General features: G+C 45.2%; 1 protein-coding gene across 2 annotated transcripts in view; it reads left to right on the forward strand.

Moving 5' to 3' along the window:
• The first annotated feature begins 120 nt into the window (after positions 1-120).
• The window catches only part of ccdc180 (coiled-coil domain containing 180), a 216,211-nt gene continuing 199,026 nt past the window's right edge, over positions 121-17,305 (forward strand). The window contains exons 1-4 of one of the 2 annotated variants that reach the window (XM_072488692.1): positions 121-381; positions 6,888-7,006; positions 11,854-12,044; positions 15,538-15,626. In XM_072488692.1, the coding sequence (XP_072344793.1) occupies positions 6,947-7,006; positions 11,854-12,044; positions 15,538-15,626 (340 nt within the window). In that variant the 5' untranslated portion in view covers positions 121-381; positions 6,888-6,946. The remainder of the gene's footprint in view (positions 382-6,887; positions 7,007-11,853; positions 12,045-15,537; positions 15,627-17,305) is intronic. The other variant, XM_072488691.1, reaches the window with a different exon arrangement.

A 17,305-nucleotide genomic window follows, 5' to 3' on the forward strand; every position in this document is an offset into this window, starting at 1 on the left:
CTCGCCGGGGCACACCTCGCGAGAGCTCCGCCCGAGACCTGGCCGCGCCCTCTGACCCCCCCCCCCGCCCCTTGGCACCGCCCTCGCCGGGGCACACCTCGCGAGAGCCCCGCCCGCGATCTGGCCCTGCCGCCTGGCCACTGACCCCGCCCACACGGCACATCTCGCGAGTGTCCAGTTGAGGCCCCGCCCCCTCATCTCTCCCGGGGATTTTGTTGTCTCCCCGTTGCCAGGGGCAACGGTGCAAACTCAGACCGGCTGCAGCCCCAATCCCTTCACTTCAACCAAAGTGTGGTGCCCTCCGGCTCATCACAAGAGGAGCGGCCGAGTAATCAATGTCTGTTTTAAGGTGGGCCATTGAGTGATGAAGACTGTGCCAAGGTATATTGGGTGTCAACCCTGTGGATCTAACAGAGAGGACTTGAATTTTCTGAAGGTTTTTTCTGATGGAGGGACAGGAACGTAATCCACCACTTGCTGGAGGAGGCTAAAACTGAGGATCATGAAGCAAAATATTGCTGGAGATCTAAAATCAATACAGAGCAGTGGGTTTCCTCCGGGTGCTCCGGTTTCCTCCCGTAGTCCAAAGATGTGCCAGTTAGGTGGATTGGCCATGCTAAATTACCCCTTCGTGTCCAGGGATGTGCGGGTTAGGTTCCAGGGTGAAGTGGGCCTGGGCATAGTGCTCGTTCAAAGGGTTGGCGCAGACCCGATGGGCTGAATAGCCTCCTTCTGCACTGTAGGGATTCTATATGATTCTATGAAGTGCTATAAAAACCTCTGGCTGGCATCATCTGTGAAGAGCGAAAGAGAGTTAACTTTTCATGCCCAATACGACTTCTTCCAAATTGAGGAAGAGTCACCTTGGGCTCAAAATGTCAACTCCTGTTTCCCTTGCCACAGCTCTTGAATATAACATGATCACCCCGGCCGTGATCTTCGGAGAAACTTCCTGACCCAGCGAGTCGTTTGATCGGGGAACAGTCGAGGTGAATCGTTTGGATGCATTTAAGGGGAAGCTAGGTCAGTACATCAGGGAGAAAGAAGGATATGAAGATGGGATTTAATGAAGAGGGTGGGAGGCAGCTGCTAAGGAGCATTACATGCCAGCATTGGCTAGTTGAGCCAAATGGCTTGCTTCTGTGTGTGAGTGTGTGTGTTCTATATAATTATGTGTTCCATGTGACCCCCTAGAGCATCACTTTTGCTGTGTCAGAGGATACATAGTTTTTAAAGCAGATATGTTCTTAAAATTATTGCTCCTCTGTGGTGACTGTCCCTTTAAGGACAACACAGCAGAGTAAGGATCACCCTGAAGAGTAAGGGTGCTGCCCGTAAAGCGACAATCACCACAGGCGCCCTGTCCCAACCCATCACGCATAATAAAATGTTTAAAAATTCTATGATAACAGCAGCCTGAAAGGATGGTGAAAGCAGATTCGATGATAGCCTTCAAATGGAAATTAATAGACGCTTGAAAGGGAAAGGCTTGCAGCCCCGTAGAGAGAGGGCAGGGGAGTGGGAATAATTGAGTAGCTCTCAATCAATGTTGATTTTTCTTTCTGGTTTGTGTTTATGTTTGAAACACAGTCGTGATGTCGATGAGCCAACCTGAGGTTTCCCTTTGAGGTTACTGCTTTGAGACTCCCTGTGGGGAAGAAATCTAAATAGGTATATCAGTACAGGATTGTTGGAAATTTCTCTGCATTGAAGGTTGCTTGGCTCCTCTACTTAAGGCAAGGCCAGAATAGCCATATATATAGGGTAGGTCCTCGCTCTAGTATCGCACAAGGTTCCTGAGCCATTTAGTAAGGAAGAGTAGTTGAGATTATTTCCCTGGTTCTTTGTTGCAATGTTTACTTTTACTGTACAGAACTCTCAAATGGGCTAAGAGTACCATCTATCCTTTACACCCACACACTCATCAGACACAAGTATTCCTCTAAACCTCAATCCAGTATTCAAGAGTCAGAACTCTGACCTTCACTTGCTGGGGCAGTTTGATCTGAAGCTACCCTTCTAACGTGGAGGCAAGAATACTACCTACCGATTTTTTTTTTTTGTTCATGGTACGTGGGCATTGCTGGCTGGTCCAGCATTTATTCCCCATCCCTAATTGCCCTTGAGGGGGCAGTTAAGAGTCAACTACATTGCTGTGGATCTGGAGTCACATGTAGGCCAGATCAGGTTAGGTTGGCAGATTTCCTTCCCTAAAGGACATTATTGAACCAGAAGGCTTTTTATGACAATTGGCAATTGTTTCATGGTCATCATTAGACTTTTAATTCCAGATTTCTTTATTGAAATCAAATTTCACCACCTGCAGTGGTGGAATTCGAACCCGTGACCCCAGAGCATTACCCTGGGTTGCTGGTTTACTAGTCTCGTGACAATACCACTATGCCACCATGTCCCCTAAATGGGACCACTGATCACTCTAGTGTCGAGTGAATGCCAGCCTAATATCAACGGCCATATTCTGGTCTCCAAACGCTAAATCAAAAAGTTTTTTAAAATTCTTTCATGGGATAGGAGCAGTATTTGTTGCCCATAATAATTGTTCTTGAACTGAGTGGCTTGCTAGGTAATTTCAGAAGATATTTCAGCATCACCCACATTGCTGTGGGTCTGGAGTTACATATAGGCCAGACCAGGTAAGGACGACAAATTTCCTTCCTTAAAGAGCATTCATCAACCAGATTTTTTTTTACAACAACTGACGATAGTTGTCATGGTCATCATTAATGAGACTAGCTTTATGTTACAGATTCAACAATTGAATTTAAGTATTGAGAAAAGGGGCATGCTGTCTCTGTTCTTGACATCATCAGGACAGATTCACAAAAACACCAATTGCAAAGCGAACAACAATTTATGCTGCATGAGAAGAGATTGCTGGCAAGTGGATTCTGATTGGTAGAGGTGTTGCCATGGAGAATGCACCAGGCAACAGTGAACTGCCAAGCTTTTGTGTAAATTCAAACCAGGCAGGTCGACTCTGATTGGCTACGGCATTGCCTTGGGGAATGAACCAGGGAATGGCTGTTTCTAAGTTTTTGTTTACCTGACAAATGCTCAATGTGTGGACAATGCTCCTGTCTGCAAAGGACAGAGCCCTGTGTGTGAATATATGTAGCTTCCAGCACTCGTAAGTGAGCTATACTGAGGGCCCGACTGGTAACTTTAAATTGGTTGACAGTGTAATTGGCAGCACAGTTAGGATTGTTTAGCAAGTGATGTCTCCATGAGCCTCAGAGAGTGTATTAGACCCCAAGGTTGTGCCAGTGTTAATTTCCAAGCATACTGATAATGTTAAAGTGAGTCACAGTTCCATGATCAAGAGATCATTTATGCAGGATGAGAGTGAGCAGTTTGTTAGTAGGGTTAACTTACGTTGTCCCCTACAATGCGCTTGCTGGTCTGAAGTAAGCAAACTTCTTTGATCTGGTTGTGTCGCTATATTACCTCAATACATGACCACACCATCGATAATACCTGCTTGAAAGAGGCCCAGCCTGTAAACACACATGAGTGGAAGTTGTTTGGCAGTACACTCAATGACACCGTCAAACATGTAGTACATCTCCCTGACCATGAACTCTCTGAAAATGAGAAATCTGTCCTTCAATTCTGGTGTGTTTTTGTCCCACATAAAACGGAAAGAGGTATTTGCTGAGTTTAACTCCTCCACTCCCAGCTACCTCTCCACCAACCAAAGTCCATTGAAGACATTGAATCCTTGAAAGTGTGCCTAGTTGATCTAGCGCATATGATGTGGAGCGACTCCAACAACGTGGGTTCAATTCTTGTACCGGCAGGTCCTGCCTTCTCAACCTTGCCCCTCACCTGGTGACCATCAGGTTAAATCACCACTAGTCAGCTCTCTCTCAAAAAGGGAGAGCAGCCAATGGTCCTCTGGGACGGTGGCAACATTTACGTTTACTTTGCAAGAAAACGAACAACTTGGCTGATTTTCACATAAAATGTGAATGTCTGATAGCAATGTGATGCTTCAAGGCCAATCCAGATATACATATCTACAAATGTGACATTGGGACTGGAGTAGTCATCCTTAATCAGTGTGACTTTTTAATGAAATACTTTGCCATTCTTAATGCCGGGACAAAATTGGTATCCATTGGATCTTCCGCCAAGCATGACCAGACAACCTTGCTCAAAAGCAAGTTGCAAAATTGCTCATTGGACTTGTGTAAGAGTAGCGAGCTGCCAGGTGGTGGTATATATGATCGGATTTGTCCTCGTGGTTCTCTGCGTTCGGGTTTGCACGGGCTGCCTTATTTTATCTATGACTGATTCTACATAACATGAATTGGCCAAGTGGTTGGCTGAGTTGCGACAATCAGCCCTGACTGAGTTTTCCACATACATTGTGAAGGATTGTGAAGACCATTCAGGACTTGCATTTCGATAGCAATGCCGTGTCCATGTGCTCATTCAACATTGTTAGTCTATTTACCAATGTGAATTCACTCAAGAAAGCTATAGCACCACATCACTGTATCATGGAGATCGAGGCACATCACCATTGTCTGAATCTACATTCATTGCCATTATGAACTTAGCAACTCGTGCAGTTCAGTTCAGTTGTAACAACACCACATATGCCCAAATAGATGCTGTTGCCATGAGAACCCCTCTAGTCCCAGCTCTGTTGGCTTCCACAGGAAATGTGTCAACTATGGAATGAAACCTAACCTAATTCTTGCATATTTCTGATATGTAGATGATATGTTTGCTATATTTGAATCTGCAGCTGCATGTAAAAATTTCCTTACGCACCTTGATGGACTCCGTCTTGCACATTTGAAATTGAGCAGACAAATTAGCTCCTTTTCCTCGAGGTGGTAGTTGAGAAATCTGCCAATAGTCTGCTGCGAGCCTACTTTCACTGGAATAGATGTTGAGGTTCCAAGAGTTCCACGCACTACAAGATTGGCCTTACTGACAATCTCGTAGACATGCCATTTGCTCACCATTCAAGCTGGATGCTGAAATAGGCATCAAAGCCATCCTATGAGATAATGACTTTCCTGATTAGATTATTATTCGCTGTATATTGTGCAAACTCATGAATGAACCTGAGGCTGTTACTTTCTGTCCTGGAAAGTTCTACCTCAGATTGCCCTGGAAAGGTGAGTTGCCTCAAAGATTTGAGCAACAGGTGAAGCTTGCTGTTTCATGCTGTTACTATGCAGTAGCTACACGAGTGGTATGCGCTGCTAATAGGATGCTGTCGTCAAACCTGAAAGACGTCCTGCCTATTACACAAATGAGTAACATAGTATATGAATTTCAGTGCCAGTATACAGGTCGTACATCCCAATGACCACCGTATCAAACAGTACGTCCTTTTGCAACAGCCAAAGCACTGACTTTACCTAACCAACGTGTGCTTCCAAAACTCAAAACATAGTTGTGATGATTATGCTGACTGTCTCTTTAAGAACAGCGGAAGAGGGTCATCTGACTTGAGGGACCAATGGGAACTAATAGTGAGTGATCACCCCAGAGGGTGGAGTCCTCTCATGGGCAGAATACATCTGGAAGGTATGGAGTAAGCACGTAAGAACTTGGAGCTGCGCCAAGGCACCTTAGTGCTGCAAAACCTCCTGTACCAAGTTACTCTTTATTAATATATACCTTCTTGTTCCCAACAAAACCTGAAGTCTCTTGACAATGCCAGAAATGTGCCACACTACAGCAATAGTGTCCAACATTCAATCTGATTCCACAATTGGAAAGCACATACTAATCAATCCTGACTGTGCCAACAATTACACTGACGATCAATTTAAAATTATCAGTTGTCATTCGCAGTGAAGCTCCCTTACACATACTAGAAGCTACATATATTCACACAGCGCCTGTCCCTTTCAGACAGAAGGAGCATGTCCACACATTTCATTTTTTCAACTGGACAAAAGCTTGAGGGACAGCCATTCCATGGTTTATTCCTCTTTATCAATCAGAGTCGACCTGCGTGATTTCAATGTAAGCAAATTCTTGGCAGTTTATTGTTCCCTGGTATATTCTCCATGGCAACATCTCTACCAATCAGAGTCCACTTGCCAACAAAATCAGCATTCCTGCTGTATAAATTGTTGTTTACTTTACAATTGGTATTCTTGCAAATCTGATGAATGTCCTTCTGTTTTTGTACACTTAAAAAAATTAATTAGCTGTGTTTTGTTTCTGTTGCCGTGTGGGATATCTGAAGTGTGATTGATCTGCTGAGTGCAACATAGAGATTTGCAACAGAAACAATGGCCCAGATGGAGTAGGGATCCAGAGCCCCGGATATGGTGGTGCTTGGAAGGCAAGACTTGACCCAGGGTCATGATTCGATAACTGGATTGCCAATCAGACCAAGTTGAACCACAGAATAATATAATAAAAATAATAATCGCTTATTGTCACAAGTAGGCTTCAATGAAGTTACTGTGAAAAGCCCCTCGTCGCCACATTCCGGTGCCTGTTTGGGGAGGCCAGTACGAGAATTGGACCCGCGCTGCTGCCTTGTTCTGCATTACAAGCCAGCTGTTTAGCCCACAGTGTTAAACCAGTCCCTATTGCAAGAAATTGCAACCTTTAAGGTGATAAAGACATTGATTCTCGAGGATTCATAGATCCCTACTTGAAAACCTGTAGGATAATGAGAGTATTATAATTGGGTTATATGAAGAAGTGAAAAGTTCCTGAAGAACTGTTAACGCTGCTTTTATATTTCTGGAGATGAAGCATTGCAGATATAAAATTGTTGAAGTATTGCCATGCATTATTTCTCTTTTTTTTAACCAGCACACTAGTTATTCTTCTAGATCTGGATTCCTCTTTAATAATGTTCTTTCCATCCCTTTCCGAAGCAGAAATCTTCCTTGCCCAATGCTAATTCATTCTATGTGACTGAAGACCGCTCATTTCCATCATGGGTGAAGTTCGTGTTGTACCCAGTGGAAAAGTCTACAGGCAGATCTTTGATGCTGAGGTAAAGACAAAATGACCAATCACAATGTAAAACACAGTGCTTCTTATTGGAGGGCTAGTTCTGTAATGACGATTCTGCCTCATAACTCCAGGTGTGAGTGCACCACGCGGAAGCTCAGATCGGCAGGAAATGCTCATGATGAAGTTAGGAAACATGCAAAGGGTAGTGGAAGTTTGGCAGTCTCTATCGCAAGCAGCAGTTGATGCTGGGTAAATTCTTAATTGTAAATCTGAGACTGATGGATTTTTGTTAACCAGGGTTTTAAGGGATATAGGGGCAAAGGCAAATTTGAGGAGTGCAGTTGCAGATCTGCCATGGTTGCAGTGAATGGCGGATTAGGCTGAAGGGGCTATATGGCCTTTTCCTGTTCTTATGTTCCCAGGACTGTACTGGCGTGAGGGCTGGGCCACGTTAATTCAAGGGTGCACAAGTATCTGGTTTTGTACTAAACAGTTCATATTTCACGGACCTGGCCTCATTCCGGTACCAAATGCCCTGAGGCCCAGTATTTCAATCTCAGTGGCCGACTTTAATTGTGACGTTGGTGATGTTGCACACAGCGCGTGAACAATGACCTGTCCTGTATCCTTATTGGATCCGCATGGGGCAGAATTCTACCCTCCCTCCCAGTGGGTTCTTAGGCGGGGGTGGGTTGGGACACAAAATAGCATGGATGAGGTTCCGTCGATGTCCTCGACTCCAGCGCTGCAGTAAACCTGGCAGTTAAGGTAACGTCATGCATAAATACAGAAAGAACATTTCTGAATGCCGTTTTAGCACAGTTCACCCAGACCATCACGGTCCTTCATTGTTGCTGGATCAAAATTCTGCAACTCCCTTCCTAACAACACTGTGGGTGTATCTAAACGCGTTCTGCCGCGGTTCAAGAAGGTGGCTCATCAACACCTTCTCAAGGGCATTTGGAGACGGGCAACAAATGCTGGCCTTGTCAGCGACGTGCATATTCCATGAAAGAATTTTTAAAAATCACAAGCTTGTCTGATTCCTGCTCACTAGCAGGGTTATAATCTTCCACAATGTATCGGTTGAGCTTTTGTCACCAACCTTTTTATGTTTGGAAAGCTTAAAAGAAAAATCTGAGTTATATGAGCAGATTTCGCTTTCATTGAGCTTTAAGGCAATGGCAGCAGTTATTGGTAGATTTCAGTAGATATAAACTTTGGCCTCAAAGGCAACTAGAATGGAAGTAACTCTTAGTGACAATCAGTCAAAATACACTCCTCTTCTTGACAGAGCAAATTCTATAGAACAATCACATTATGATTTACAGAGAGGCCATGAGTGGAGGAATCATCACTATTTTTGACAGAGTGGATGAGATAGGCAGCCATTATCGTGATTGAATGAGTAAAGCTGAATTCATACAAATGGAACAATTACAAAGCACGTCAAAAAAGCTACAGGCAAAAAGTCTCAAATTGCTCTCCATGATCTGTGTCACATGTGCGGCTGAAATATTCGAAGAATGGTCACTGTACTGAGCTGCTTTAACAATAAAAAAATAGATGGGGGATAAGCCTTAAAGTAATTTCAATCAGTATCGTCAGGGTCGTCCAAATTCCAATATCAGAGAGAGAGGGAGAAATGATGCAGTATTGCAGGACATCTTTTGTTCTTTTCGCCAGGATTCAACCTGGAATATCCTCTGGATAAAAGCAAATTACTGTGGATGCTGGAAGCTGAAACCAAAAGAGAAAATGCTGGAAAATCTCAGTATGTCTGGCGGCATCTGTAGGGAGAGAAAAGAGCTAACGATTTGAGTCCAGGTGACCCTTTGTCAAAGCAAAAAGGCAAAGAAAGTGGAAGATATTTATACTGTGGGGTAAGGGAATGAAAGATGAGTCATAGCCACTGAAACCAAGGGAAAAGAGTGCTAATGGCAGTCCCCAGAGAGAATAAAAGGTGTGAAAGGCCAAACAGTAGAGAAATTAAAATCATAGGGAAAGCAGTAATAGATGTAAGGAGGAAGGGGGAAGCAAAGGGGAGAAAAGGTAAGGAGAGGGGGGAGAAGATGGGCGGGGGGGGGGGGGGAAATATACATATATAAAGAAAGACAAGAAAGAAATAACCGGTAACAGACAAGTAAAATGAAATGGAATGCAAACAAAGGGGTTGAGATGGGGTAGAGCTAATCATCTGAAGTTTTTGAATTCGATGTTGAGACCAGAATAACCCCCCACAAATTGAGAGAAATTTGCTCTCTCTCTGTCCTTGGTTGAATCAGGAGGGTGGGGGACATGAACAGGGTGAATGGAGAAAAGACTTCCAATGCGGGAGTTGAATTCTGATCATGGGGCACCTTGATGCCAGTTTAGCACATGTAACGATGCTGTTCCAGGCATCAAGGGTGGCAACATGGAGTCAGCCTTTCCGTTGAGGCCACAGTCTATAACTACTGGAAGCGATGAAGGTTAAATAAGGTCATAAAAATAGCAACAGTTTGGGATAGAAAAAGCAAGCTGATTATGTTAAACACGGCCATACCCTTGATTAGACCACATTGGTCTGTGAACAGTTCTGCCCCCATATTACTGAAATAATACAGAGGTCCTGGAGAAGGTGCAAAATTGATTTACCAGAATGATACTGAAACTAAGGGTTTATATCCATCAGGACAGACTCTTCAGAAAAAATGAGAATGCGGGGCAACCTCATAAATAATACGATTATTTTTTAAAAATAAATTTAGAGCACCCAATTCATTTTTTTCAATTAAGGGGCAATTTAGTGTGGCCAATCCACCTACCCTGCACAACTTTTAGGTTGTGGGGGCGAAACCCACGCAAACACGGGGAGAATGTGCAAACTCCACACGGACAATGACCCAGAGCCGAGATTGACCCTGGGACCTCGGCGCCGTGAGGCAGCAGTGCCTCTGTGCTACCCAGCATTTACGATTATAATGGGTTTGATAGGATAAACATGTAGAGAAGTAGGGCTGGATTCTCCGATTCCTGATGCCTAAATCACTTCCGGTGATGGGGCGGAGAATCCCTCATGACGGCAAAATCGGGGGCAGCGCCGCTTCCGCGATGCTCCACCCCCTGAGAAGCAGCATACTCTAGGAGTACATTGCACGTTTATCCACGGCCTCAGGCCATTACCTGAGGCCCGATCCACAATGCTCCGTCCCTGACCGGCCGAGTTCCTGACGGCGCGGGACACGTGTGGTCTCATCTGTTGGGAACTCAATGTGGCGGCTGGAGACTCAGTCTGGCACCGCCACAGTCGGGGGAGGGCCGACCCGTGTGCAGGGGGGTCTATGGTTGGGCGGTCCTGGGCGCGCGAGCTGGCCGAAGGGGGGGACTATTTTTGCAGGCCAAGTCCGCGGGCTGCGTCCGCCATGAAGCACGGTGCGGCCACTGCATGCCATCGCCATGCGCATGTGCGGCCACGGACCAGGCAATTCTCCAGGCCGTATCGGCAGCTGGAGCTGGGAGCTCTACGCTGCCTGGCTGCTGACCCCCCAGCAAAACGGAGGATCGGTGACCGTTTATCTTGCGTAAAACACCACCATTTTCACGCCGCCGTGGGGACTTTACGGAGAATCCAGCCCATAGTTTCCACTTTGGTGTCAGACCAGAACCAGATGTCATTAATATAAGAATCACTAATAAATCCAATAAGGAGTTCAAGAGAAAACTGTTTATCCAATCAGTGGTTAGTGATTATCTCTCGATGTGGCTCAGTGCCATACTCTGTTTATAACTGAAATGCCTTGGGACATTTCATTACAATAAATATAAATAAAAGTTGTTATTTTTGTTGTTAGAATGTGGAACTCGCTACCATAGAAGTGCCTAAGGTGAACAGTATTTAAGGGAAGTCAAGACACATGCGGGAGAAAGGACAAGAAAGATATGGTGATGGCGGGGATGTCAGATGAAGAAGGATGAGAAGAGCCTCATGTGGAGCATAAACACCAGGATCACCTATTGGGCCCAATGGCCTGTTTATGTGCTTTAAGGAGTATGGGTGGTATTGGCGGGAGCCCTGCCGAGTCGCCTCCTTTCGGGAAGATTAGCCGGAATGAAGTGCCAATCAGGCACTTAATAGGGCAGTGGAAAGCCTTTTGTGGGATCAAAGACCCGGGGTGGAACTCTCGCGGCCCCCAAGAGCTCCCAGCCAATCAGAAGCCTGCAGCTGGGCATTGCTCAACAGTGCCCCCCCCCCCCCCCCCCCCCCCCCCCCCCCCCCCGACAGAACAGAGGTAACTGCCGGTTACTCACATACCTGAGGCCTTGGATTGCAGAGGGACCTAGGCAACCGCTGTGTGATGATGGGGTGGGAGGTTGCAGGGAGGGGATTGTGAGGGAGGTGTGTCAGCAGCAAGGGCACGGGCTGCCCACACCCCAGTTCCTAATACTGGATTCCTTGATCAAATGCTGAGTTTCTTTGAATGCGGGACAGCCTGAATAATGTGGCACATGGCACAGTGGCACTGTGGTTAGCGCTGCTGCATCACAGCACCAGGGACCTGGGTTCAATTCCGGCCTTGGGTGACTGTCTGTGTGGAGTTTGTATCTTCTCCCCGTGTCTGCGTGGGTTTCTTCTGGCTTTCCTCCCACAGTCCAAAGATGTTAGGCGGATTGGCCGTACTAAATTGCCCCTTAGTGACCAAAGATGTGCAGGTCAGGTGGGGTTACGGACAGAGGACGGGTGAGTGGGCCTAGGTCGGGTGCTCTTACAGAGGGTCGGTGCTGACTCGATGGGCTGAATGGCCTCCTTCTGCACTGTTAGGGTTCTACGGATTTTTGACTTTGCGCCGGTTCTTGCATTCAAAAAGGTACATTTCAATTTTTTTTTTAAACTCCACATTTGTAAAGGTTCAACTTGTCCGTACATTGGGTGAAACAAGAAGAAAATCGCAGCACCATGGAGCACCCTTTGACAGTGGGGGAATTCCCATTATTCGGAACTTGGACACACCGACAGGACAAGTTATCTCACATCGTCAGCGTCTATGGATGGAAGGATTATTAAACGATGGCTTCACTGAAAATCCGGTGCTACACAGGTAACTGCGTAGAGTCAATCTCAGTTTGATACTTTGACAAATAGATTAATTTTGATGGGTACGCCTGGATAGATGATGAGGCAGCAATCTAAATCAGTGGGTTTCAAATGACCTGTCGTTATCATTTCAAGTAGGAGAAAGCAGTGATGATTCCATGACCAACAACTGTCTTTGAATCCCATGAAATTTGGACTTTTGGCCGATTGCACTGTATAATTTCATAGTCTTTCAGTGTCCTTCCTCCTTGTTTCCCCCATTTCCCCTGGAATCACAAACTCAGGCTGAAATTGGGTTTAATAGGCAACAGCTTTCCAATACTCGACCCAAGCCACCTGTCTTTTCCTGTGAGCCTTGACGCTAAATATCGGCAGGCTTCTGAATTGTGGGAGCGCCACAGCTGAACCTGACGCAGGCCTCACCAGGTGTCACAGCTTAACTCGCTTTGAGAAAAGATCAGAAAACAAGGAATTAAAAAGAGAAAATGCTGGAAAAATACTCAGCGGGTCAGGCAGCATCTGCGGAGTGAGGGACAGATTTAACAATGTTACAGGTCAGAAATACTGACCCTGACTGTGTGCACTCTTCCCTAATCGGGGCACTGAGCCTAATTGTCTCTGGCTCGCACAAACTGCTGAGCATCAAGTAATGTTCATTGTAGAGGGCACAGGTGTGATCTGCCAACTATCAAACAGGGGAAGACAGGCAGTGTTAAAGCTTCCAGAGGCGCAGTGGGAAACAAATTATTTTATAATTTGCTCATTTTTGTTGTTGTCGTCATCATTCATCGCTTACTTTGTTTTGGGAAAGACGTTTGATGCAAAAATCCACAAGACCTATAAGTGGAACCAATTTAGTTGGGCTACTTTGAACAATAGGGTTTGAGTTTAAACAATGTTTTTAATTGATTCACGGGATGTGGACTTCACTTGCACATCCAGAGGTTATTGCCCATCCTTGGATGCCCCTAAGAAGATGGTGGGCAGCTGCCATTTGGCCTGATATTAGCCGTGTGTAGAGTTTAGTGCTTGAACATTAAGGGCGGAATTCTCTAGCCCGTCCCACTGGGGAGATCTGGTCCGACCGAAGTTGACCCCCGCCATCGGGGAACGGGCAAGGAATGTAAATCGGCATCGACTTGAGCAGGACCGGAAAATCCTGCCGGCGGCCGACATCGAGCTGCCTCGGCCACGGGGAAACCTGCCGCGGGGGTGCTGGAGAATTCCACCCGAGGAATGGCGGGTTTGCGGGTGGGGATTTGAACTTGCACCATGTCTCCATAAGACCATAAGACATAGGAGCAGAATTAGGCCACTCGGCCCATTCAATCATGGCTGATATTTTCTCATCACCATTCTCCTCCCTTCTCCCCATAACCCCTGATCCCCTTATTAATCAAGAACCTATCTATCTCTGTCTTAAAGACACTCAGTGAATTGGCCTCCACAGCCTTCTGCGGCAAAGAGTTCCACAGATTCACCACCCTCTGGCTGAAAAAAATCCTCCTCATCTCTGTTTTAAAGGATCATCCCTTTAGTCTGAGATAGTGTCCTCTGATTCTAGTTTTTCCTACAAGTGGAAATATCCTCTCCACGTCCACTCAATCCAGGCCTCGCAGTATCCCGTAAGTTTCAATAAGATCCCCCCTCATCCTTCTAAACTCCAATAAGTACAGACCCAGAGTCCTCAAACCTTCCTCATACGACAAGTTCTTCATTCTAGGGATCATTCTTGTGAACCTCCCCTGGACCCTTTCCAAGGCCAGCGCATCCTTCTTTAGTTACGGGCCCAAAACTGCTCGCAATACTCCAAATGGTGTCTGACCAGAGCCTTATACAGAAGTACATCCCTGGTCTTGTATTCTTGACATAAATGCTAACATTGCATTTGTCTTCTTAACTGCCGACTGAACCTGCACATTAACCTTAAGAGAATCGCGAACAAGGACTACCAAGTCCCTTTGTGCTTCTGATTTCCGGAGCATTTCCCCATTTAGAAAATAGTCTATGCCTAAATTCCTCCTTCCAAAGTGCATAACCTCACACTTTTCCACATTGTATTTCATTTGCCACTTCATTGCCCACTCTCCTAGCTTGTCAAAATCCCCCCCCTTGCTTCTTCAATACTACCTGTCCCTCTACAGATCTTTGCATCATCTGCAAACTTAGCAACAGTACCTTCAGTACCTTCTTCCAGATCATTAGGTGGGGATGGAATAAATATCAATTCCATCACCCTCAGGTCCGTTAGTTTCCCTCACCCTTTCTTTACTAATTCCCCACCCACCACTCCGACATCATCAATTTGAGGCCCATGCTATTTTGCCTCCTGGGCATAATGTATAATTCAGTGGTCAGCTGTCCATGTGAAACAGGCAGAAAGTGGCAACTGGTCAGCTGCCAGCTGTCTCTTGGGCAGAGTGTGTAGCGGCTGCAGTAGTTCCCTGTAAAACCTCTTGACCTGATTAAGGAAAGTTGTAGCACTTACATTACCGGACCACAGCTTCTTGCAGATCAGGTTTCACTTAGCAGACAAGGCTGTGAACACCCCTCTCGATCAGTGGTTAAAATGCCACCTGGGTCCAAAAAACAGAATTGGACTGCAGTTTTCAAGTGTTCCGGAAGTCTAAAGATAAATTCTACTTAAAGTGGTGGCGGGCAGGAATTGAACCGGAATGGGGAAGTCAGTTTCCAGAGATGATTTTAAAACATGGCTGCCCCTTCCCACCAATGGTGGGTTAGAATGACCTCCCAAGTCTTAGCCTTGGCCTCTGTCACAAGGTTTTGGGCTCAATCCCTATTCCAGAGAATTGAGCAAATAATCTGGTCCGACTATCACTGCAGTACCAGGGGCACTGTCAGAGGCGCAGTCTTTTAAATGAGATGGTAAATTGAAATCCTGCCTGTCCTCTCTGATGGATTCTATTCGAAGAGCAGAGGATTTCTCCCGGTGTCCTCGCCACTATTTATGCCTTTACTGACTGATGTACTGTCAATTACCACGAGACGAGAATGGTGAAACAATCGGGGCTTTATTGCACAAGATGTTGTGCCTCCTGTAGCTGGAACCAGAATGGCAGCAGCGCAGGAGAGCATACACTTTTATACACCGCCTGCTGGGAGGAGTCAGCAGGCAGGGATTTACCATAGTACCTTTTATACACAGGCAGTGCCATAATACATACAATATATCACTAGTGGTGTTTACCACACTGACACCTGTAACATTGATTATTTGGTAATTTCTCTCACGATTGTTAGACGGGTGCTACCCTTCTGCTCATTATAATAATGACTACACTTCCAAAGTACTTAATTGGCTGTAAAACACTCCCGAGGTTGTGGAAAGCGTTATATTAACACAAGTTCTTAATTTATTTGCCCTTGCTTACACAAAAGAGATAGATGAGCAATTGAGGTATATAAGAGGCATGTAAGTGTAAATGCCTAAAACACAATCCAAGCCTTTTTCCTGCTGTTGCATTTTGACATTGCAGAGATGCAGTCCTGTCAGCTATCAAACCTAAAGAGGTTGTCGAGCTGAACAATGCAGTGATGGACGTGAAAGGTCTTCCTGATGTAATAAGTAAGTATATTTTGATCTGACGTATTCTGGACATAGTCATTCTAATGGGTATTTTCCACGCATTTTCTCCCCCCTAGCCACTGAAGGTATGATTTTCATACTGGGTACCGTTCCACAGACACTGGCAGCACTTTAGCAATTCGCCCAAATGGTCTTGATATGTGACTCCAGACAACGGGAGTCAGTGGGCTATTTTCATGATTCTACTCTAATGTCCACAGACTGACTTACTGGTAAAGGCCAACAGGAACACTGACTCACTTTCCTCTGCCTTAGCTTAGAGAAACTGAAGCAAAATTGTAGTGACCCAACTGCTGCTCAGGCTAAGAGCAGGAGAACTGCACTGGCCAACATTGAATGTCGGGCCTTCGGGTCGCTTTGTACCTGATCCTGTCTTCATTTTGACATTCACACAGAAGTACTTTTCAGCAAACATAGTGAGAAGAAGCGCAATTTTTGTATTCCTTTGCACCATCCCGGAGATATATAAAGCTGCACATGTTTTCCATCCCATGACTGTTTTAATACTAAACAGGGTTCTTAACCTGACTCCAACAGGAAACTAATTTGTATTATTAAATTGACTTCCTATTTTAGCTGGCTACCATGTGGGGTGCCTGTGCAGTAAAAGCTGGCAATGAGGCCCCTCAGACTTATCTTTGAGTGCTCCTCCTTGCTCCACAAAGCAATTTGGGCCACCACATCCCGTCCGCAGATTCCCTTTCCTCCCCAAACCCGCAACCTCCATATCAGATGATCTCTTGTCTCCTGACCTTCAGAGACCCATAGCAAGAAAACTGCCTCTGCCCACCTTTTTCAGATAGGTAGCTGGCTGACAGAACGCTGATAAGAAACAAAAACAGAAAATACTGGACAATCTCGGCAGGTCCGACAGCATCTGTGGAGAGAAAAGGGAGCTAACGTTTCGAGTCTGGATGACTCTTTGTCAAAGCTTTCTCTCCTCAGGTGTGGTCAGACCTGCTGAGATTGTCCAGCATTTTCTGTTTTTGTTTCAGATTTCAGCATCCTCAGTAATTTGCTTTTATCTTAGAATGTTGAGAAGGCCCAGCAATTAAAATGAATCAAGCTTCGTAATGCAGATCATGGGCAGGCACCACCGGCTTCTCCTCTGGGATTTAAAATTTTCCCTCCTGAAGAACTGATTATGAATTTACGAGGAAGTAATTGAAAAGATATAATCCAACCTTAATGTTGGCTAGAGTGTTCAAAAATGCAGATCTCTCATTCAGCAGATGTACTTGAATCAAAATGATAAAACACATGGATACATTTGGCTGGACAGCAATTACAACATGTTATTATGCAATAAAATTAAAGGAAAATTTGTGAAGATAATATCGACGAAGAAAGGCTCACAGGCCTCATCCTTTATTAATGAAGTAACCTACTTTTTCACCATATCCTTCAATCCTCTACTCTCCAGAATGTTATCCAATTATTGCCTGAAACCATTTATCTTGTTCATTTGAATGTTAAATTGCTTCAAAATTGAATTATTCTCCCCGTGTCTGCGTGGGTTTCACCCCCACAACTCAAAGATGGGCAGGTTAGGTGGATTGGCCATGCTAAATTGCCCCTTATTTGGAAAAAGCATAATCGAGTACTCTAAATTTAAAAAAAAAATTGAATTATTTTTTGTGCGAATAAGTTCCACCTGA

The sequence above is a fragment of the Scyliorhinus torazame genome, chromosome 22 (assembly GCF_047496885.1).
Source record: "Scyliorhinus torazame isolate Kashiwa2021f chromosome 22, sScyTor2.1, whole genome shotgun sequence".
Classification (NCBI taxonomy): Eukaryota; Metazoa; Chordata; class Chondrichthyes; order Carcharhiniformes; family Scyliorhinidae; genus Scyliorhinus; species Scyliorhinus torazame.